Source organism: Malus sylvestris, chromosome 11, assembly GCF_916048215.2.
Source record: "Malus sylvestris chromosome 11, drMalSylv7.2, whole genome shotgun sequence".
NCBI classification, from domain to species: domain Eukaryota; kingdom Viridiplantae; phylum Streptophyta; class Magnoliopsida; order Rosales; family Rosaceae; genus Malus; species Malus sylvestris.
Window position 1 is genome coordinate 12250143 of NC_062270.1, and position 24965 is coordinate 12275107.

Genomic DNA, 24965 nt, shown 5'->3' on the forward strand with positions numbered 1-24965 from the left:
TCACTTCCTAATTGGAAAGTGAGTTGAAAAGAGTCCTTGATGAACATATGAAATTTTGTTCACCATAGAATGTGACCGTGTTTCATATTTCTTATGTAATTTATTTTACATATGTGAAGATGATTTTTAACTTGAACGTTATGAATAGGATTCATTATGTTCCTGATCAAGTAATTTGAATAATTTAATTAAAAAAAAACATGTTTTAACCAAATTAAAAATCCCATTTTTGACAAAAAAATGAACCTAAAAATCTTTTTTGCTCATTGATCGAATTCATATGAATTTTGGCATGACGTAAGTTCAAAAATTACCATGGTCAATTCATTTTGACCTTTTATTCAACAATTCGTGATGTTGCGCATCTTCTAGCTAGCCAGTAATGATTGGCGACTGACTTATCAAGTCTATAATTAGACGGATCGTGTTCATATATTTGGTGGGAGGGAAAGGGTGTTTTAGACCAAATGGATTTTCTTTTATAAACTGCTTTGCACACCATGACAATGGTGGAAAAATATTATTAAAGTCTTGGCAAACAAGCCAGGACGGTGAGTTGAAACGTTTCTTTTATGAGGGTGAGGTATCTGCAATTGCAAGCAAATTGTTTGGCACTCTCAACCTCAATTAGTGTTTGGTGAAGGTAGAAACTTTAGTCCTACTCCAAATTTTGTGTAAAGAAAAGAAAATATTGGCCCATCATTTGCCCCTTTTTATAGCATCACACATCACGGCGAGAAATTTTTCATTGTGACGGGAATACGGATGATACATCATATGTTTTTATGTAGGTGGTGGGAAATTTTATTTTTTAAGTTATTAGCTTTTTAACACACAAATCCCATCACTTGTATAGTGACATGTGATGTACCACCTTATGTGCCGGTTACATTGAAAAATCTCTCCACCAAGGCATGCATATAAATGGACAAATAAACTTACCTTTCAAAATCTTAGAACATCATGCGGGTTTTGGGATGATAAGCATTTTATTTCATGAATATGAAAGTCATATATGTATATGCATGGTACTGCAGTCTTGAATCTTAAGCTAGTGTTCTGACCATCTAGCTCAATGTAGCATCATATTGTAGCTAGAACGTATAACATGTTAAAAAGAAAAAAAATAAAAACTCATAATAAAAACTCCCAGAATAAGGGGGTACTTGCAGAATAAGCCACTAACTTCACATCCTCAATTGCCAACCTATCATCAGGGAAAGCACAACCAACTACTTCTTGCTTCTCCGGCAACAAATCGCACGCCTTTGGAGTCACATTGCCTGTAATTCCCTGAACATCAGTGCAGTTCCATTGCAATTTCTTTGGCTTCTCGGTCACTCTTTAGAAATGCATATCCCCTTGAAAGGATCATTAGGAATTCCCTCCAGTCTCTCCGAATAAGTAACATTCTCAGCCACAACTTGTTTGTAGTTGATGTTTGATTACAAAGGCAATGCTTTAGGATCGAAGCCGGGATCCGGGTGTGACCCGTAAGAGCCAGTCATCCAAAAAACATACTTCATAGACTTCAGGGTTATCCTTCTTACATAGATATCTTCGACATAAGCTCCTCTTCCTACTGCAGTTTTTATCCTCACACTTGATTGAGTGTCAATGGCTGTGATGTCCTCAGCTCTAACATCTCTGATTCCACCGGACATTTCACTGCCTAGAGCAATGGTAGCACTGTCAGGTGAAATGCAGGTGAGTCTTCTGAACACAAGGTGCTCCGTTGGGATACCAACTTTTATTCCGTATTTGTCCCATCCACTGTTGCGTGAGTTAGTTTTAGAATAGGAATGTAAATATTGTGTAAATATTAGAGTCCTTTATTAGGAAGGATATTTCTTTTGTCCTTTTTTAGTTTTACCTTGGAGAACAAGGATTGTATGTAATATATTCCCAATTATGCAATACATGGAAAATTAAGCCGTAAAATTCTATTTGGCATCAGAGCCAAGTTGCCGTAACCCTAGAAACTGTAAAACGATATTTTTCTTCCGTTGCTGTGCTTGTCCGACTTGTTCCTGCGCTGCCTCTTGCAGAAATCAGTTGGGCCGTGACTGTTGGAATTATAGCAGGCTTTGTTTTGCTGCTGCCGTGCCTATTCAAATTGCAGCAGCTTTGTTTTGCTGTTACCGTAAGTTGTGTTTTATCAAAAATCGTGGGTGCTGTGAATTGTGCCGTGTATATTGGATTTGCAGCAGTGAGATCTTGCTGCTGTCGTGTGTGGTGCTGTGTGCTTTTGCAATTGTTCCGTGTATGGTGTACTGTGTTCAGTTGCTGTAACAATTTGGTCGTGCCATGTATTAGCTTCTGGCTATGCCGTGTGGATTGTAGCACCTTGGATTTTGTGCCTTTTGTCTGGATTGCAGCGTGGATTCTTGGTGGCAATTGAAGCTTTCAATTGTTGCCTTGACTTCTTACTTTCAATATTTTTTTTTTCTTTTTGACATGAATTATTGCTGTACTTAAGCAATTTGAGGATAGTCTGCTGCTCTGCCGTGTGAATTGCAATTTTGGAACGAGAACTCTGTGTGTTTTCTTGCAGCGTGTGGTTCTATAATTGGTGTGGTGTTGTGATTGCTGTGTATTACTATCTCGTGAGTTATTACAATGGTGAATACGGGTTGGATTCTAGACTCGGGTGCAACCGATCATATGACTTTTGATAAGAATTTATTTACTAGTATGACAACTAGTTCACGGAAGTGTATTGCAACTGCTACCGGAACAACATCATCGGTTTTGGGGGCCGGCACTGTGAACCTCACGCCAGCCCTTTCCCTTCATCACTGCCTGCTTGTTCCTTCGTTGTCTCATAATTTGTTATCTATTCCTCAAGTTACTGAGCAATTAGATTGTGTTGTACTTATGTATCCACTGTTTTGTTTGCTTCAGGATATTCAGACCAAGGAGATAATTGGGCGTGGCATTAAGAGAGAGGGGTTATATTATGTGGATGATGTCGTTTCTGGCAGAGCTAATGCAGTTCGAGCATCCCGTACCAATAATTTACATGAAGTTTGGTTATTGCATCGTCGGTTAGGACATGCTTCGTTTGGGTATTTGAGGCGTATGTTGCCTAGTTTATTTCATAAAATAAAAGAATCAGACTTACATTGTGAGGTATGTATTCTCGCGAAGAGTCATCGCGTTTCGTTTCCTCCTAGTATGAATAGAAGATTGTTTCCTTTTGAACTTGTGCACTCTGATGTTTGGGGTCCCTCTCCTGTTAGTACTTTGTCTGGAATTAAATGGTTTGTTACCTTCGTTGATGATTGCACTCGTATGACTTGGATTTATGTGATGAAGAATAAAAGTGATGTGGGTATGGTGTTTCGATCATTCTCTCAAATGGTTACAACACAATATTCCTCTGTTATTAAGGTTCTCCGCTCTGATAATGGAGGTGAGTATATTGGGTCCGAGTTGTCCGGCTTTCTTCGGGATCAAGGAATTCTACATGAGACTACTTGCCCTCATACCCCACAACAAAATGGGGTTGCTGAAAGAAAGAACCGTCATATCCTGGAAACTGCTCGTGCCTTGCTCATTGGTGCATCTGTACCTAAACGGTTCTGGTCTGAAGCTATCACCTATGCCGTGTATGTGATTAACCGTATGCCATCCCGGGTTATGGATTTTCGTACACCTCTCCCAGTATTGACAGAATTTGTTCCAGTAGTATCAACTAATACTCTTTCTCCTCGTGTGTTTGGGTGTGTAGCCTATGTTCATATTCACAAGATTCATCGTAGTAAGCTCGATCCATGTCCTCACCGGTGTGTTTTTCTGGGCTTTGCTCCTCAACAGAAAGGGTATAAGTGCTACCACCCTGAAACTCATCATATGTATGTAACTATGGATGTTACCTTTTCTGAATCTGAGATCTTTTATGATTCGACTCCATCACCTTCCGATCACCAGGGGGAGAATATGAGTGGTGATCTTGGGTGGTTGGAAATATGTAGCTCAGGGGGAGTATTTATCGACAAAAACAGTTGTGAAAGCTCTCAGCAAGAAACTGCCGAGAATGTGAGTATCATTCAGCCAGGTAGCACCGAACCAGCTGAGTCTTCTCAACAACATATTGCCGAGTGCGATGTAGAGTGTCAGCAGGGAGTTGCCGAAACAGTTCCACCGCTCCAGCAACCATTAGCTACCGAACCCGCAACCCCTTCTCTCTCAAGCTCAATAGTGCCACCCAATATGTCTTCTCTGAATATTTCTGAGGTAAGTACTACTGATGCTCATGTAACTAATCCATATAATGTTATGAGTACATATAAGTTGCCGCCAAGGCAAAATCGTGGTGTTCCTCCTGACAGGTTTTCTCCTGAAGGAAAAGTGAAGTATCCAATAGCTCATTATGTGTCATGCTCAAACCTTGCACCAGAACGTCAAGCCTGGGTAAACAATGTGGAAGCAATCCAAGCACCAACCCGAGTTGAGGAGGCCTTGAAGGATCCTAAATGGGCTGCTGCGATGGATGAGGAAATGATGGCACTACATAAGAATGATACATGGGAGGTAACGGAGCTACCTAAAGGAAAGAAACCTGTTGGGTGTAGATGGGTCTTTACGATCAAATACAAGGCAGACGGATCGGTAGACAGGTATAAAGCAAGGTTAGTAGCAAAAGGCTATACTCAAACTTATGGTGTTGATTATCAGGAGACATTTTCTCCAGTAGCGAAGATGAATACAGTACGAGTTCTGATTTCTTTAGCTGCAAATTTGAATTGGCCACTAAAACAGTTTGATGTGAAAAATGCTTTTCTTCATGGGCACTTGGAAGAAGAGGTATATATGGATTTTCCTCCGGGGTACGATGCCGGAGGGAAAACCGGAGTATGTAGGTTGCGAAAGTCACTCTACGGACTTAAGCAATCGCCTCGTGCGTGGTTTGGTAGATTTACCCAAGTTATGAGACGAATTGGGTATTATCAAAGTCACTCGGATCATACATTATTTGTGAAACGGGGAAGTGGTAAAGTGACAGCCTTAATTATTTATGTGGATGACATGATAATAACAGGTGATGATTTAGAAGAGATGATGAAGCTAGAACAAAACCTTGCCGCCGAGTTTGAGATGAAGAATTTGGGAGATTTGAAATATTTTCTTGGCGTGGAAGTTGCTCGGTCATCTAGAGGTATTTTCTTGTCTCAGCGTAAATATGTTCTTGATTTGTTAAAGGAAACAGGTATGCTTGGGTGTAAACCTGTGGATACGCCTATTGTGGAGAAACATCACTTAGGGATTTATCCGGATCAAGAACCAGTGGATAAAGGCAGATATCAGAGACTGGTAGGAAGACTAATTTATTTAGCTCATACCCGTCCAGATATAGCCTATGCAGTAAGTGTGGTGAGTCAGTTTATGCACTCGCCAAGTGTGGATCATATGGCTGCTGTTATGCGTATCTTGGCGTATTTAAAGTCCGCCCCAGGGAAAGGAATCTTGTATAGAAATTCTGGTCATCTAAAAATTGAGGGGTTCACTGATGCTGATTGGGCCGGTGATGTGACTGATAGGCGTTCTACTTCTGGATATTTTACGTTCGTTGGTGGAAATTTGGTTACTTGGAGAAGTAAGAAACAGAATGTGGTGTCTAGGTCTTCTGCAGAGGCCGAATTCAGAGGTATGGCACATGGAGTGTGTGAAGTTCTTTGGTTACGTAAGTTGCTTTGGGGTCTTGGTTTCAAACCAAAGGAGGCTATAAAGTTGTATTGTGACAATAAGTCGGCACGAGAAATTGCAGAGAACCCGGTACAACATGACAGAACGAAGCATGTGGAGGTTGATCGACATTTCATTAAGGAAAAGCTCGAGAAGAAGATTGTGTCAGTACCATTTGTGAACTCAGAAGAACAGCTTGCCGATATTCTCACTCATGCCGTGTGTAGAAGAGTTTTTGGTGACTCACTTGTCAAGTTGGGCATGTGTGACATCTATGCTCCAACTTGAGGGGGAGTGTTGCGTGAGTTAGTTTTAGAATAGGAATGTAAATATTGTGTAAATATTAGAGTCCTTTATTAGGAAGGATATTTCTTTTGTCCTTTTTTAGTTTTACCTTGGAGAACAAGGATTGTATGTAATATATTCCCAATTATGCAATACATGGAAAATTAAGCCGTAAAATTCTATTTCCACTCTTTACTGCTATGCAGTCATCTCACGAGACTATGTAGCAGTCCTCGATTCTAGTTTGTGAATAAGAATCTAAAAAGGAAGCCAAACAAAAGGATTGTAGATAGATATATAGTTATTTAACTATGTCTAAGTTTCAATTAAACACTAATGACCAAGAGCTAGAACAAAGAATAAGCAACTTAACCAACCTGGGTCTATCCCATCTGTGTTGGGAGAGTCAATTGGTGCAAGGATTGTTAGCCCTTGGATTATTATATTGCTGAAAGATAAAAACCACAATGTCGGCCACATTGTGTACAGTGGAAATATTTCAGTGTGCCGGACACACTCTCACGTAATATCATGTGCTGATGTGACTGATTACGTGCATTAGCTAAAAAAATGGTCAAACCTGCTGTAAATGGGATGGACAAATCACGAAGGAGAGTTGACCAAAGTAAGATTGGAAATTTGGATCTGATTAGAGTACATAATCTCAATCATGTATGGTCGGGTGTTGTTCAGTTGACCCTTGCGGAACTTTTCCCACCAAGAAGCACCTTGGCAGTCAATTGTGCAGTTGTTACCGGTAATTCAAGTCGGTGAGGTTTGTTCCGAAGATGAGACTGCTGAACCTTCTACCAGGAGCATCTCTGCCTCTCCCATATGAGGCAGTACTGGAAGAAGAGGCCACTCTGACTCATCCTGTTCATTAGGATGGGAAAAGAATAAGCTCAATAAAGAAAGGTAAATAGTAAATAGTTCGTAAATTTATATGAAAAAGATGGTCAGATAGAAAGAAAGGAAATCAAGGAAGATTACAATCTAATAATTCAAATTTGAAGAAAAATTGATTACACAATTGTCCAATCACCATACGTTTTCCAATTATATATAGACCATATTACGTTGATATGCTTCAGTTTCATTTAACTTCACCATCACAACTCACAATATATACATAGCATGTACACATATACTTGCGTTATGCATTTAGGTATTTGTTACTTAAATATATGCTTAATTGGTTGTAAATTTGTAATTACAATCAAACTAAGTTTATAAGCTAATTCTATGATATAAAGGTGATTAATCGTCGTACGTATAATATATATATATAGACACACACACACACAATAAATTAGAGGAATATCGCATAAAAAGCATGAAATTTGATCGTATGATGTCAACCATATATAAACAAACAAAGACGGAACTATACAAAAATAAGCAGAAAAAAAACTGAAGAAATCACACAAAAAGGGGCAAGAAATTCAGACCCGAGTTGCAAGAATAAACGGCATGGAGGAAGAGGGTAAAGTGGCTGGTGAGGTTGAAGCTCCAGTGAGCCACCTCCCCGGTGGTACAATAAGCTGCGCTCCACTGTCAGATGCAAAACTGGCTTAAATGATCAATGGCCGCCTTGAAGGCCCTTGTGTTGGAAGTTTTTCCATCGCCAACGGCTCCAAAATCAGTCAAAAGAGCACTATGCTTTCTACAGTTAATGGCAGAGTACTCGACTGTGCCCGAAATCGGTTTTCTACATTCATACAATTTTTTTTGGTATTATTTGATGTTAGTAATTAACATGTAAAGGTGCAAAAATAGAAATATATATATATATATATATATATATAAATAAGCTGCACAATACAAATCTCCTTCGTTACCACGTGAAAATAAGCAGAGGATCCTACTTTATTAATTTCTATCGTTTGACAAAAAAAAAAAAAATAACTTCACTAATAATTAAGCTTTCCTGATTCGACCAGGAGAGATTCTTATTAAGTTCAAATTCCAAAACCCTAGTTACTTCCAATTCCTTGCTCTCCAAGCAACTCACTAACCCTAGGATAATACTACTCCTACTCCTACTCCTACTCCTACTCGGCCACTCCTACGCCTACTCGCTTATAAATATCACTGGTCTCTTGCTCTCTCTTCCCATCAAAACTTAAGCAAACATATACAGAAACAAGAACCACGCACGTACTTCACTTTTCTTTTTGTGTTTGCAATGGTCGGACCCCTTGTGACCCTTGTGCCTTATGCTTTCTGCTTCCAACCCACGGACCAAGAGATCATCCGTTCCTTTCTTTACAGGATGGCGGTTAAGCGTGAGCTGTTACTGCCGCCATACAACGAGTATGTGCATGAGGAGGACCTCTTTGACTTCAAAGAGCCATGGGAGATTTGGGAAGAATATGGAGGAGATGACCACTTTAATCAAGACTTATATTTCTTCTGCGAGCTCGAGAGGTTATCCCCGACTGGTTTGCGCATCCGTCGCAACATTGGGGAAGGCATTTGGAGCGAAAAACAACCCACTAAGCTGGTTTACAATGAGGACGGACACCCTAATCCTATGGGGAGGAAGAAAATGTTCCTGTACGAGAATCGAGGGTCGGAGGAGCACGGAGGGTGGATTTTAGATGAATATAGTCTGCTTGTTGGTGCTGACGGCCGTGCTCAAACGGCCTCAAAGGATCGCTACGAATTTCCTTCTGTGATTTGCCGGCTGCGGAAGAATGACAAAAGTGGCGGGAAGAAGAAGAGAAACAACTGATGATTAGCTGAGGAGAGATCATGGATATATTAAGATACAAATTAGTTGATGGCATTGAAAATCTGTAACTAAATTTTATATAGAGGTTGTAATTTCGTTTCTTCAGTAGTATTGTTATATGTAAGATGTTAAAAAATATTAAAGCTATTTGATTAATTTCTGCAAACAAATTTATTTTAAATTTACTCGGAATTTCATACTTTGAAAATCTTACGCTTTCCCTTCATTTGCACCCAGAATAAAAGTTCTTGCTCGCCAGTTAGACCTTAAAATCGATTTTAATAAATCGTTTGATGAACCAAAGCTTAATCATTTGATCTCCAAACTCGTAAACACATCTAAATAATAGTTTAGATCTTCTTTAACACCCGTTTCGTATCGATACCATATGAATCAGCCTTTTAACCCAGTGACAGTTTAGAGAAGAAGCAAAACCAACAAGCAGCCGCAGAGGAATTGATGGCATTGATGTGCTGTACTGTATATAAATAGTTTAATTTCAGAATTCATTCAGAATTGGAATGCAACTCCCTTCGCAGACCACAATTCCCTTGGTGAAAGAAACTGGTACGGTAAATTTTCTGTACCTTGGTGAAAAAGAACAAGGTAGAAACTTGACTCAGTCGATCTCAGACGGTAAACTTCTCTCTTCTCTGATAAAACTAGCGACGTTTAAGATACATCTCAGCAAAGGGAGAAAACATTACAATAGGAATTGGACTCCTCCGACACCCTCCCCTCCCTCCTTTGTGTCCAAGCTAAACATGTACAAAATGAGACAGAGGGATGTGTGGGGGTGGGGGGTAAAGGCTTTTGTTTAACGGGATAATTGTATATTTACCCCCTTCCTTTCTGAGCAAGGTATGCCTGGTCTGCGCCAAGGAGGCGAGCCTGAAATTCAGCCCACTCATTTTTGCACCTTGTTCTCACCTGCAAGGAACCAGGCAAGAAAAGTAACCAGTCAGTCACAATCACGGAATTTTTTCCACTACTACGTAGCATTGAATGACATGGGAATGAACACAATAGGTTTATGCAGTTTTCCCCCCAACAATTATGAATGTAAGGATTTGAAAGCAGAAGAAAGTATGGAAAAGGTTGATTTACTAATCCAGTAAATACATGGAAAGGAAGCCTAATCATGGGATATTATAGTCTAAATGGTCACAACCATGAAAAAATTATCGAAAATAATCGAGATGGTAGCTAAACTTCTAAAGTTTAAGGCAATAAGAGAAAAAGAAAGTACGATTTCTTATTTTACCATATCACGTACCCCTTCCCATGGAGCTTTTCCATCCTCCTGATTTCCCTGAACATGATGATTTAAGAAGGATCAAGATCAACAGCTTATTTTATTACAGCAATGACATAAGGATTTAACACAATTCACGACAACAACAAAACAAGTAGCTACAAAATGATATGATAACTTCCTCCTTGTCAAGGTAGAAAATTGCTTGTTACCAATTTAAAAGTAGAAAGCTTATCAATTATAACCTCACATCAGACAGAGTGCTAACACCATCACGTCAAAAGCTTTGACAAAAAAAAAAAAAAAAAAAAAAAAACATCGCGTAAAAAAACAAGAAACTATTAATAAGCTTCCCCATCAACACCTGTATCAATCCTTATATAAGATAATAACCAAATATCAACCGTTTCATGTTTCATATAATATTCTAAACACTTAACCAAAGCAAGATGTATGCATTGCTTAACTATTACTGTACCCTATACGGGAAGGGCAGACGTCTATGTATGACTTTTGTTTTGGTCATAGTCCATGTACGATATACATATAAATATGCCGATACATGCATGGATTCTCTATCTAGAAAAGATACCAACGATGACTCACCTGGCCCCCAAGAGAAGGAATTACTTGATGAATAATCCACTGTGAATCAACTACACCAATCTTTTCATGTGCAGGCTGGTGAGACAAAAAAAAGCATAGAAAACAAAAGTATTAGGGTTTTTTTAAGAATAGAAAAGCCTAGCTTATCTAGCAATTGCAACGCTTCCAGAATGGTACAGGCTATCTCATGCCTACTTTTACTACTCCAGATGAATTGAATTCCAGAAATAGATACCACATCTCAAACACATGTTAATAAATATGTTCGTAAATCGCAGGCACTCATATCGAGAGCAGAACTCATAAATGATCTATCCAACAAAGAGGTTAGGCATAATCCTATTGACTAAAAGTCTCCTACTTGTACTTTATGCAATTAATTTTTTAATCTCAGTACGTGATTTTTCGTTTATGGAAATCCTCTGCAGATATTAAATGAAATTACCTCTGAACTTTCATGCAAAAGAAATAAGTATCACTAACAAAGTTTTAAAAGTCTTCTCTTAAAGTATTTTTCAGCTAGTGAAAATGGAGGGGGGCAATAAAAGGACAACTAAATGGAACTGTGAGAGGCATCATCAAACGCAGGTTTGGAAGTGAGCAATTTAAACACAACCAGCAATATAAGGAAAATAACATAGCAGCAAAAACCCTAGGAAGAAAATACGAAGAAGAGGAACAATAAAATGCAAAAACTGCTAACCTCTACACATCTTCTGAGAGCAAAATCCAATCCCCATCCATGCACTAAATCATTCTACAAGAACACAACAAGCATTTTGTTATCATTGCAGGGAAGTTTAAAAAGAAAAAAAATCCTTCAAAATAGAAGATCATATCATCTGCAAGATATTGTAAATGACTACATCAATAGCCAGCCAGAAATTACAACGATACACCTTACCTGAATCATATGCCATGCACAACGCCAAGCTTCCCGAGAAAAGACAGGGGCCATTATTTCCACAAATCTGAACACTCAGATGGAAGTGTCGATCTGTTAGAATCATTCTGACTATAACTGAGACCAGTACTAAAAGAAAACAAACTCCCTCCTTTTCCAGCTACTGAATCTTCCTTCAAGCTAAAGTTGTTCATTCAATCTTGCGAAAAGTATAACCATAATAACAAGCATGCCCTCTGAACAACTTAGTAAACACTTAGACCGAATACAGCTCATGTTCAATATTGACCATGTTATTTTAAATTTTTTCTATAAGCACCCAAGATGTATGCATATTGTTTGAGAGCAGGAAAACACACACAATCTTAGACAGTTAGACCCATATGCATGCACATAACAACATACATGTCCACAGAAAATCATGCTAGAGAGAGAGAGAGAGAGAGAGAGAGATCATACGCAGCACAAGGAGGAAGATGTGGGTCACTACACCAGCCTGGTTTCTCTTCAGTATCCCTGTTTATCAATCCAGACATAAGGAAATTAATTTCCAATACATGGAACATTTATATCTGCATGGTGCTTTGAGTGTCAGTGTATAGGGGGCAAGGGGAATTGAGTGAAAGAAGAGAAAGAGCGTACTTGTGAACTTCTCTGTCACCTCTCCTCTTTGTCATCTCCCATGTCAGTCCATTATTGGGCTCAAGACCAGGTTGAGAGATCTCCAAACCATATTTCTTGACCAAATGTATATATCTGGTAATCACACGGAACATTAATTGGAGAATAAGGTAAAAGGGAATGAGAAGAAGACATGAATGGATAAAGTAAGACCAGAAACCATGTTTGATGAAAGACAACTTACTTCTCTCCATTGAAATGTTCTACTCCCAAATCTTCATCCCAAATGAAAATATATTCATAAGTTGCTACGATATCAGGATGCAAAAATCTCTTTGCGTACCACCTGCAAAGCAATGGACAGTATGACAACTGGCTGCAAAGGATCCATTTCTAAATGACAAAGCAATAAGAAGAAAAAGACAACGAGTTTAAATTTTAAAAAGCTTGTTAATTGAAAAGGTCACACTATGAGAACTTTAAACTATGAAAAGCACCATTGAGACTTACCATTTTGCTTGTCTCTTCACACTAACATGAATTGCCCTCTTTGACCACTCAAACTCCTCCCACTCACTAGTCCGGCCATCATAGTGAAAGAGTAATATTGTGAAGTTCTCGGAGAACTACCAAATGTAAGATCGAACCTCAGTATTTTTGAACATCAAATCAATAATTAAGAGAAAAAAAGAAAGGAGATAACACATTTTTCAACCTTTTTAACGGCTGCATCAATATTCTTTTTCTGGTTTATACCAACAGTAAATGATACCAAATACTTTGGCGTTACTTTCAGATCCTGCAGAGTTCAAGAATGTCATTATAAGCATTTTGCAGACCAAGTTTATTAAGCAACATGCAAAATACATAACGGCCTCCAAGATGGCATGTAAGAGTAAGAGTAAGACTACTACTTCAAGATCGTGCATTGCATACAGACAAAGTTTGACTAGAAATTTCCACAATATTCCTCCAACTAATCTTTCCTTCCAATACCCATCTCCATAGTCCGCCTTTTTTACTTAAACCAAAACCCTCGGATCCTAATTCATTCAGAAATGTGGATACAACATAAACAATAAAATTAAGGGTAAATTGTCAAAATGGTCACTGAGACTTGCATAACGCATCACTTTGATCCCTGAGATTCCAAATCGATAAAAGTAGTCCCTAAGATTGTCCACCATCCATCATTTTGGTCATTCCGTTAAAAACTCCGTTAAGTGTCCTGAAGCTCTTGGCCGGAAGTTTGGGCAATTTTCAAAGTTTCGTAACTCAATCGTTTCTTAACCAAATTCGACCCATAATATATCAAAATGAAAATAGGAAGGTGTAGAATAAGATTAAACCTATTTCAAAGCCCAATGATTGCTGGAGATGACCGGAAAATAGCCTCAAAGTTGACTGGTTCGAGTGAAAAATTGAAAACTCGCCGGAAAACTGCTCGAAAGTGGCAAACTAGAGACCAAAACAGCCACTTTCGAGCCGTTTTCCAGCCAAACCACGGTGATTTAGCCGTCAAAAAGGTACCATTATCTTTGTATCATCAAGAAGTATGATTTTCGTTTTTGAATCACTTGAGTATTGAAGAAGTTATGAACGTTTAAAGTTTACCCAGTTTCCAGCGAGTTTTCAAGTTTTCACTTGGACCAGTCAACTTTGAGGCTATTTTCCGGCAATTTCCGGCAACCATTGGGCTTCAAAATAGGAATAATTTTATTCTACACTTTCCTATCTTCATTTTGATATATTATGGGTCGAATTTGGTTAAGAAACGATTGAGTTACGAAGCTTTGAAAATTGCCCAAACTTTCGGCCAAGAGCTCCGGGACACTTAACAGAGTTTTTAACAGAATGACCAAAATGATGGATGGTGGACAACCACTTTTATCGATTTGGAATCTCAGGGACCAAAGTGATGAGTTATGCAAATCTTAGGGACCATTTTGGCCATTTACCCTAAAATTAATAATGTTTTGAAAATTAAAATATGTGCAGTACAGGTACTTTCACTATGCCTATCAGATATCATACCTCACTGGGTTCACCCCACAATCTCCGGATATAAAGATCAGATTTAGGAACAATAATTCCTGGAGGTAGTGTTTCCGCACCACGCGGGTTTGTTGGAACATATATCTGCCAGAAAATTAACAAAAGGATATGAAAGGACTATTACTTGGAATGTGATGGACATGAATTATGGGTGAAAAACTAGCACTATGAATAAATGTTTATGACCATGGCGGTCTGGAATCCCCGGCTACACTATATCCTAAACATTTTGGGAACTAATTAATGTAGGATTATAGACAAAATTATGTAAAACCACGGATTCGGTCACCAAATTTAAAATTGAAATGCCACAAAAGCGAAGTATCTTGTACAATAAGTACAATAAGTACCTTAGGGACACCCTCTGATCCTTCATCTTCAAGACTCTTGTTTGAAGGGGGAGTACTAGGTCTACGCAATTGGGTGAAGGCTACATCATCAAGAGATGTTATAAGGCTTGAAGGTAACCTAATCTGTGAAATTCAAAACAAATCACATACATATACACGTCCAATTCGACATAAGCACATACTGATGAAGGCCGATATACCTTGTTTAAAGAAACTGACGGTAATGATACACCAAGGAAAAATCCAAAGACAACTCCCAAACTTGTAGTGAAAATAAGCCTGGCACTGTCATTCGATTTTTTAACCCCGCTGAAAAAAAAAAAAAATTCAAAAAAAACAAAACTAATGATGAACAGAGAGTAAATGTAACAATCTTATGAGGCATCGGGTATTCGGGATCATCATGACAATACGCACTTACCTGCGTTGTACAGTGCCCATTATTGGTGCTGTCTCTGAGACTCAACTCAAGAGCTTACTCCCAGAAAATACTCAATTGATTCGGCAACTTCTCAATCCAATATTGCATTCTTCTTCAGTCCTACAATCTTCTATCAAACTACAAATCCCCAAACTTTCACTCCTAAAAAAATCAACATCAAAACCACAGCCAAATCAATACCATAATTGTTTGACCCAAAAAAAAAAAAAAAAAAAAATCAATACCATAATTCTCCCCTGCTCATTTCTCGCATCACATTTCACATTCTTCATCAAACCCATAATTTATTTATATATTATCAAAATTAGTTCATATCATATGATCCCAACGTTCGATTAAATAACCAAATTCAATTTCAGCATATGAACGTTATGAAACGAAACAAAAAGGGAAAAAACCTGAACGAAAATTAAAATTCACATTCTCAATTTGTTTAACGATCAGAAAACTGGGAATAAAAATATTTGAAAAACATGAACGGCATTGCGGAGATTCTAGGGTTTGGAGATTACGGCGGTGGCCGGAGATCGTATCGGAGACACAGAGAGAGAGAACGCAGTGGCACAGCGTTTGCAGCACTTCCACGGCTACAGTTGTTGGTTTTGATCAATTTTTTTCCCCGCTTTGCTCCTCCAGCTTTGATAAACGTACATGGGATTTTATTTATACTCTGCTTCTATGCGTGCCACGTACATTATTTTACATTACAATTTAGGTGTACACTTCCAAAAATACGATGACATGCCACGTTTCCATTTCTATGGATTCTCCGTGTCAAATCTAATTGGACACAAATAGAATTAGTAAAATACTTGCAAATTTTCATTAATTTCATTCCTTTTTATTTTCCTTTTCAATGCATTCATGAATCGAGACATTTTTATTAATTTCATTCTATAAATCGTAAACCAAAACTATATATATTTTTTTCAAAGTGTAATGTAGGGGCATTCATTATGGTTATCAGATGTAATGTTGACCTTGGCTACTTGGTGGCACATTGGGCAAAAACTAATTAGGCCCATGTGGTAAAATCTGTAGGACAATTATTACAAATGGGATGGTGGATATTGCAGTCACCAATGATGCACCATTCGGTTCTCTTCTCTTTCTCCCACCCCCATACTCAAGGATGGATTTGGATCCTCTCCTGAGCTAATGAAGAGGATCCTCCTGATCCATAATAGTAGGCCGTTGGATTTTTATCCAATGACTATAATTATTATAACTTTAAAGGGACCCCCTGTTTGTAGCCGTTGGATAAAAATCTAACGGCCCAAGATGATGGGTCAGGAGGATCCTCTCCATGAGCTCAGGAGAGGATCCAAATCCCTCAAGGATGGCTATTTGGCAGTTACAATGCGTGATGTTGCAAACCATGAAGATTAGCCTATTTGGTGGGCCGAATGGGACAGGCTACTGGACATTAAAATAGACTTGTGTCTAAGCCGTTATTTGATGCGATTAAAAGGCATAGCGGACGAGATTCTTATTTCGAATTTAAGTCAGGAATTACACATTTCATAACGTGTCTGTTGACAAGGGTTACAAGTCTAATAGGCTCGCACCTCCTCTTGTTGTATCCAAACAATAAATGAAAAGCCCAACATACCCAATCTTAACCTAACTAATCCAAAATACAAAATCCTATCATATGTGTCTGTCCTTCCGAACGAGCCCAAAATGTGTTTCTCATATTTCTCTCTTCCTGCCTATTCACGATTACTAGTATTGGTGACGTTAGTGGCTTTGGGTTGTTTTGGACATGATTTATGACTATTTTGTTTTTTATTTGAATTTATGCAAGAAAATTGTCTCTTAGTACTACAATTTAATGATTTTTCTCTTCAGTTGTAAGTAAGAAATAATTTTTTTAAGGCCCCCCTCAACTTGAGGTCCATGGTCATCACATTCGATGCCCAACCACTAAGGTAGGTGTTGAATATTTTAAGAATATAATATGATGTAACACATATATATGCGATTGTTTGACGAGATGGGATTCAACCCAATAATCACACCTTTTGAAATGAAACAGTGCACCTTTATCTATTGGCGAAAAGACATAATGCATTCTGTACATATGCATTCCTTTACGCCTCTTGTATCAGACATATCCATTAGAAACATTGTTGCAATGTTTAGCTGTATCTCATGGTGAGAGGACACACCAAAAACCAAAAGATATGTCTAAAAGGTGCAATTCTCTCTCTCTCTCTCTCTCTCTCTCTCTCTCTATATATATATATATATATATATATATATATTGGTGACATTAGTAGAAAATGAATTATTTAGAAATTTGTTGTATACACAATTTCCTTGCTCTCTCTTCTCTCTCCACCACATTCATACAATTTCTTTCTAGTTATTTCTAAGGGAATATAATTCGGTTTTGCTAATCGAATATTCCATACTTTGTTGTATCCTGAAAGTGATTTGCCAAGAACCCTTTAGCAAACTCATTCGAGTGGGGGCAAATAACACTTTAAGGAAACAATTCAAGTCGTACCTTAAAGTCATCTTTCGGATTATTCTCTATATTTCTCCAATTTCTCTAACAATCTTAAAGTGTTATTTTCGTCATGGAGAACAAATCTGATAACATAGCTTTGAAGATTATCAATCACGATGTCTACAAGTTAGACAAATTTGATGGATCAAATTTCACTTGATGGAAGGACAAGATGTGTTTTATGCGTACTATTCTAAATGTCATATATGTGTTGGACCCAAAATTGGAGCCTATTTGTGAACCAAGTGACAAAGACTCGGACAATATAGTTGGTGATTGAAAGAAGCGTGAAGTAGATGAATTGGTATGTCGATGACACATCTTGGGCACATTATTTGATCGTTTATATGCCCTGTATGCACACATTCAATCTCCAAAGGAAATTTAGGAAGCACTTGAACACAAGTACACAACGGAAAAAACAGGTACCGATAAATTTTTAATGTTCAAATATTATGAATTCACTATATTTGATGACAAACCCATCCTAGACCAAGTTCATGAATTATTGGTCTTGGTCTCAAAGCTTCGTGAACTTAAAATAGTTATTCCGGATTCTATGATAGTTGGGGGCTAAAATTAACTTCTACACATGGTGGAAGATATTAGTTTGGAGGATTTGCAAAAGGGTATTCAAACTGAAGAGGAAACTCGAAATCGTGATAAGAATTTTGCAAATCAAATCAAGATTTCTCTAAAGTTCACATTGTCGAAAGAAACAAATATAAAAAGAACTTCAAAGTCAAAATTGACAAATAGAAGTTTAAGAAGATCAATTCCAACAACAATCAAAAGAATGCAAATGGTGTCTGTTACCATTGTGGAAAGAAATGTCATTACATTCGTGATTGTAGACACAGAAAAGCAAGTGAGAAATATGCCAATAAGACCAATAATGCAAATATGGTGGAAAACTCTAGAATTGATAACATTGTTGCAATGGTATCAATGATGCATATTGGTATGATTACCGAACTGAATATGGCAGCGGCAATAAAATCCTCTGATTGGTGGCTTGACTCAGGAGCTACTATATATGTGTGCAATGACAAGACACAATTTAAGACATATGAAGCATCAACGGACAATCAAGAAGTTTTAATGGGGAATCATAATTCCACCAAAGTTCTAGGAAAAGGAACCGTTGAACTTCAATTTACTTCTGGGAAGAAATTGACATTGCTTAATGTACTGCATGTTCCAGAAATTAGAAAGAATCTTGTGTCTGCAAATTTATTATGTTAGAACGGTATAAAGACTGTTCTAGAGTCTGACAAGTTGATAATGTCGAAAAATGAGATGTTTGTTGGGAATGGGTATTCTTGTGATGGGATGTTCAAACTAAGTATTAATAATAAAGTGAATTCTTCTGCTTATATTGTTAAATCTTCCTCTTATTTATGACATTTACGTTTAGCACATATAAATTTTAGATCTTTAAAATACATGCGCACATTTGGTTTAATTGCTTGCAATGATGATTATAATGATAAATGTGAAACATGTATTCAAGCAAAAATGACTAAGAAACATTTTCCAACTGCCGAAAGACATACAAATTTATTAGACTTAATACATTCTGACATATGTGAATTTAATGGTATTTTAATAAGAGCAGGAAAAATATATTTTATCACATTTATAGATGATTGTTCTAAGTTTACTTATGTTTATTTATTGTCTAATAAAGATGAAGCTTTTGAGTGTTTTAAGCGCTATAAGGCTGAAGTTGAAAACCAAAAGGGAAGGAAAATTCAATACCTTCGTAGTGATAGAGGTGGTGAATATTTTTCACATGAATTTGATATTTTTTTGTGAAGAGCATGGTGTTGTACATCAAAGAACTGCATTCTATACACCACAACAAAATGGTTTGGCAGAAAGAAAAAATAGGACACTCACTGAAATGATTAATTCTATGATGATTAATGCTAATACTCCAAAATATTTATGGGGTGAAACATTGTTTACTGCATGCCATATACACAATAGAATTACATCTATGAAGACACATGTGTCACCATATGAAATTTGGAAAGGAAGAAAATCAAATTTGTCATATTTGAGAGTATGAGGTTGTGTAGCTTTTTATAAGGCGCTTGATCCTAAGAGATCCAAGTTGGGTCCAAGAGGAATTAATAGCATATTTGTAGGATATGCAAAAAATTCAAAGGCATATATGTTGCTTAATTTAGACTCGAACAAAGTAGTTAAGTTTAGAGATGTCGAATTTATAGAAAATAAATTCTATAATGACTACTCAGTGTCTGGAAAAGAGAATGATCAAACACCTTTCTCTAATCCGTCTACTAGTCATTCTCAAGGTGAGAAAAGAAAACAGTCTGAAACTGTTAATGAACCAAGGAAAAGCCAAAGGGTAAGAAAAGAAAAGACTCTAGGCTCTGATTTTATTTCATCTCAATCTATTGTATTTTTAGTCGAAGGAAATAGAACAAAAGTTCTTCAGAAAATACCCATATTGTTGAATGTTGAGGAAGATCCTAAAAGCCTAAGCGAAGCATTGACTTCAAGAGATGCAGCCTTTTGGAAAGAGGCTATAGATGATGAATTTGAATCATTAATATCTAATCATACATGGGTTTTAGTAGACTTGCCCCAAGGATCAAAAGCAATAGGTTGTAAATGGGTATTTAGAAGAAAATATAATACAGATGGGTCTATTCAGACATTTAAAGCCAAGCTGGTTGCCAAAGGTTTTAAGCAGAAAAAGGGAATAAACTATTTCGATACATATGCACCAGTAGCTAGGCTTACATCAATTAGAATATTGTTTGTATTGGCTTTTTTATATAATTTGCATGTGCATCAAATGGATGTGAAAACGACTTTTTTAAATGGTGATTTAGATGAAGAAGTCTATATGGAACAACCAGAAGGGTTTGTTCTCCCTGGAAATGAAAAGAAAGTTTGTAAATTAGTCAAGTTGTTATATGGATTAAAGCAAACACCAAAACAATGACATGAAAAGTTTGATATTGTCATTTTATCATATGGATTTAGACATAATAATGCTGATAAATGCATATACTCTAAATTCACAAATGATTATGGTGTTGTTATATGTTTATACGTTGATGACTTTCTAATTTTTGGTACAAACATGAAAGGTGTATCTGAAACTAAAGAGTATCTAAATTCAAAATTCAAAATGAAGGACTTGAATGAAGTGGATACTATCTTGGGAATTAAAGTAAAGAAGAATAATAGGGGTTACGCTTTATGTCAGTCACATTATATAGAAAAATTGCTTCTTAAGTTTAAGCATCTACAAATAAAAGAAGCAAATATCCCTTATGACCCTAATGAAACTTTGCTTAATAATTCTGGTAGGTCCGTTGCATAGCTTGAGTATGCTAGTGTAATTGGAAGTTTAATGTATGTCATGCATTGTACCAAGCCAAATATCGCATTTCCAGTAAGCAAACTTTCTAGATACACTAGTCATCCAGGTACTGCTCATTGGAAAGTAATAAATATAATTTTTGGTTTTCTTAAAAGAACTATTAACCTAAGTTTAACTTACTCTGAATTTTCAGCAGTACTTGAAGGATATTTAGATGCAATTTGGATAACAAGTGCTAATGATAATAAGTCTACATCAGGGTGGATTTTTACAATTGCCGGAGGAGCAATTTCTTGGGCTTCGAAGAAGCAAACATGTATAGCACATTAAACTATGGAATATGAATTTATAGCAATAACAGGTAAAGAAGCAGAATTGATTAGAAATTTATTATTGGAAATAGAGTTGTGGCCACAACCAATACCATCCATTTCTTTATACTAGCATAGTGAAGCTACTTTGTCTAGAGCATACAATAATGTATACAATGGAAAGTCTAGACATATTAGCTTAAGACATGAATATGTCTATCAATTAATAACTGATGGAGTTATTAATATTATTTATGTTAAATCAAGTAATAACTTGACGGATCCGTTAACGAAAGCACTTTCAAGAGCTTTGGTAGTTAGTACATCTAGTGGAATGGGGCTAAAACCCTTTATTGAAAATTAGCCACCAATAATGGTAACCCGACTTTATCTAGAACATCACTAGTTTAACAGTTTAATGGGTAATAACAAGTTATTGATAAGTGATTGTGAAAGCACTGAAAATTAATATATAGCTCATTCTAAGATGATCAGTGCAAGACTGCTACGTTTAGGAGGATGAGTTTTATCTCTTAATGAGGTTATTTGTAGTTATGTCTATAGTAGCAGGAACATGGGAATGAACCTCATCTATATAAACATAAGAAGTGGTGCCGCTTCTACCAAGAGTTGGGTTTTCTCTTGTAAATGTGTGTGAAACCAGGATGAAGCACAAGGCCATAATAGTGCTTAATTAATTTAGAAATTTCTTTAAGGAAATAAGACATAGTCATGTGTGTAGTAATTCCAGTTTTAACATAAGAATAATTGGTTTAAACTTAGGTCACCATCGCATTTGTTATAACTTTGAATTACTTACACTAATTAAAGGTTTAATTCAAAAAACACCTTTATTTTATGCATAATTATATCGGTATGCTTGTGATAATTATAAAGAGAGAATTGTTGTAATATTATTTTCTATATATGTTCTTAAAATAAGGAAGGGTTGTTGAATATTTTAAGAATATAATATAATGCAACATATATATAATGGGTACGGAAAACGACTATCTACTGAAAATGGGTGAAGTTATGGGGACAACAACCAAGGCTACAGACATTATGATGATTGGGAGTATAGATATCATACCAAATATTATAAATATATAGGAAAAACTAAACAAAGGATTGATCGGTATTTACCTTGAAGATGAGATACTCAATAAATTGACTGGGAGTAAGACATTTATGCCATTCAAAATCAGTTGTGATAAAAATATTCTTCATATTGAAAATAATGAATTAAAATTAATGATGCGGATATATTTGAAATTAAGTTTATTGAAAACTTATTTTGTAACTTACAATTGTTTCAGCAAAGCTGGATGATGAAAGAAAAGATGATGATGCTCGCAGGCATATTACTTCATAAAATAAAAGTATTTACAAAATTTAACTGAATACAGTATGCAGTTGAATATTGGACTCTGTTCTTGTTCTAAAGAATTCGCAGAGTTTTCAGCCCTTTCGTTTTGATGGATAATACTTTCTTTTATGGACTCAGGAGTGATGATTGAAGTGAGAAACCCAACTGTCTCTGAGCTGGAAGATGCTAAAGTAAATGATTGTTGAGGCACGGGCCGAAAGTAAACAACTGTGGAGGCACGGGCCATGATTGAGGGATGAAATGATGGATGAATAGTAAAAGTGATTTTACTATTCATAAACAGTAACTTGTCTGGAATCCAGAATGATTTCTGTCAGTGATGACGACTGCTACTTTTGGTACTGAGAGAGACATTTTCCTATTGGAATTACATGCAAAATACTATTCGATTACGTGAGTAAATTATTACAATTAATGATTACAAATCAAATGGGTCTTGGGAATCCTGGTAATCTGCCCATTTGGTTTTTTCCGTGTTAGCTGGTTGTTAAGAGGATGCGTCAGAAGATTTGGAGTCTGAGTCTTCAATGTGGAGCATGGTTACTTCTGCAAGTAATTGTTGGGCAAGGTCCTTGAGCTGGGAAGATTTTTCTTTCTTTTTCGAACTCGACTTGGATGACTTAGAAGTGCATTTGAGAGATGAAGAATGACTAATGTCTGATAAGGATTGTTCTGGGACTGTTGGCAATGCCATTTTCTGCTGGACTGGTTGTGCCGAAATGGCTTGAACTTGGGCTTGAATGACGGGAAAGTTAGAGAGGACTAGGCTGATGATCTTCTGATGATTGAACTTGTCCCACCATTTGACTGCTCTTTATCGATAGACTTCGCCAATTTCAACTTCATAATTCCACTTCATTATCCACAGGATTTTGTATTTGGCCATGAACGAAGGAACAAGGGTGATGAAGTGGTTGAATCTGCTTCTGTTGAATTTCTTTTGAAAATTATCTGATAAGATTTGCATGAGATCCTCGGGAAGGAGGCTGGTTGTTGGGCCATAAGATGACCACCATCTGGGAAACTATGTTGGGAAATTCAATCTGAAACTTTTATCAAAAATAGTAAACCATGAATGACTAAAGTCTTCTATTTGGTGAAGAAAAATGTTAGACCAAGCGTCGATATAATCAAAATAATTGTATTTGTTATTGGGAATAAGAACATGCTGAGAATGAAGAGGTTTGGATGTGTAAAGGGGTAGTCCCTATTCTGTCTCTGTTAGGAATTTTCCAATGTGAAGGGAATGGTACAAAATTTTGTTTGCATGAGTTGTATTAAAAATTGGCTTAATAGCAATGGATTTAGTTTCACTGAGAATGACTTATAATATTTGAGACTATTATGTGGTGCATTTGGTAAATAATAGAAATTGGCCGAGAATACCGTTTTGGCTATTTTGGCTGATGTTTATTCTTGGGAGATATTGGGAGGTATGTTGAAAAGGTATTCCTTGGGTGATTTATTAACATATGGAGATGTTTTAGTATAACTAATTGATTGGCTTGATGATGATGGGTAGTGGGATGAATATGGATCATACTAACTGACGAATGTCGTTTGGTAGTTTGGTCTTGGTGTGAATCGGTTGGTCATGGCTAAGGCTGATGAAGAATCTGAGCTCGATTCTTGTTTTGGTGGTGGTAAGGTGGTTGGAAGCTTTCTTTGATTAGGCTTTTGTCCTGACATTCTTCCTCTACAAAAATTATCTGGTTAGGAAATCAGGAATGCAGTTATGGCTGCCTTTAATGTATTCAATATCAAAATAAAAAATACTTAATATGGCTTGCCATTGTGCAAAAATTTGTTTTGATGCAATGTTTTGAATATCTTTTTGTAAAACATGTTTTGCAGATTTGCAATCAACTCTGACAAAAAACTTTTGATTTAATAAATCATCTTGAAATTTGCTAATACATAATACGATAGATAATATCTCTTTCTTAATAGTACTATAATTACTTTGTGCTGGATTCCATACTCCTGAATGGAAATGAATAATTTGTTTAGGAGATACGGAGGAGATGGATTGCTTGAGGATACCTCCATAACTAATGTCAGAGGCATCAGTTTCAACAATCTTGAAAGAGTTGGGAGTTGGAATGCCAAGGCAAAGCAATGTCTTGACATGTGTTTTAATTTGTAGGACTATAGAAGTATGAAGGTGAGACCAAGGCGGAGGATTCTCCTTGAGGGGATCAAACAAGGTTTACATTGTTGTCTGAGATGTAGATAAAATTCTGCAACATAGTTTAATGATCCTAGAAATCTCTGTAATTGGGTTTTGTCAGGGATTTCATCAGGAAATTTACCTGCAAATTGGATGACACGGTCTATAGGTTGGATGGTTGACTGATGGATATTGTATCCTAAAAATCTAATTTTGGTTTGAAATAACTTAATCTTGGTTGCAGAGACAAATTTGAATCTGCCCAAATCCAGACT

At 36.7% G+C, this 24965-nt stretch overlaps 2 protein-coding genes and 1 pseudogene across 3 annotated transcripts; 1 reads left to right on the plus strand and 2 right to left on the minus strand.

The window, feature by feature from the left end:
• Positions 1-1134: 1134 nt before the first annotated feature.
• Positions 1135-7683, minus strand: LOC126590238 (probable polygalacturonase; annotated as a pseudogene).
• Positions 7684-8158: 475 nt separating this feature from the next.
• LOC126590239 (NAC domain-containing protein 101-like) lies at positions 8159-8707 on the plus strand. The gene has a single exon (XM_050255742.1). It carries the CDS (start codon positions 8159-8161, stop codon positions 8705-8707), a length of 549 nt encoding a protein of 182 aa, XP_050111699.1.
• Positions 8708-9258: 551 nt separating this feature from the next.
• On the minus strand, positions 9259-15569 carry LOC126588658 (uncharacterized). Of its 2 annotated transcripts, none has more exons than XM_050253758.1 (15): positions 15453-15569; positions 14920-15081; positions 14699-14807; positions 14499-14621; positions 14128-14232; positions 12809-12892; positions 12604-12719; positions 12338-12439; positions 12115-12228; positions 11932-11988; positions 11473-11539; positions 11272-11325; positions 10569-10643; positions 9984-10019; positions 9259-9637 (listed from the first exon to the last, which is right to left on the minus strand). In XM_050253758.1, exons 2-15 carry the CDS (start codon positions 14937-14939, stop codon positions 9545-9547), a joined length of 1155 nt encoding a protein of 384 aa, XP_050109715.1. In that variant the 5' UTR covers positions 14940-15081; positions 15453-15569; the 3' UTR covers positions 9259-9544. The 2 variants fall into 2 exon arrangements, with proteins under 2 accessions (XP_050109715.1, XP_050109714.1); XM_050253757.1 differs by having other exon boundaries at positions 9972-10019.
• Between the last annotated feature and the right edge of the window lie 9396 nt (positions 15570-24965).

Excerpts from the sequence above, each read along its gene's own strand:
- LOC126588658 (XM_050253757.1), bottom strand. The coding sequence starts at position 14,939 with ATGGGCACTGTACAACGCAG. Across the intron at positions 12,720-12,808 it reads TTGATGCAGCCGTTAAAAAG|TTCTCCGAGAACTTCACAAT; the intron begins GTTGAAAAATGT and ends TACATTTGGTAG. Across the intron at positions 11,989-12,114 it reads GGTGACAGAGAAGTTCACAA|GGATACTGAAGAGAAACCAG; the intron begins GTACGCTCTTTC and ends ATTGATAAACAG.
- LOC126590239 (XM_050255742.1), top strand. The coding sequence starts at position 8,159 with ATGGTCGGACCCCTTGTGACCCTTGTGCCTTATGCTTTCTGCTTCCAA.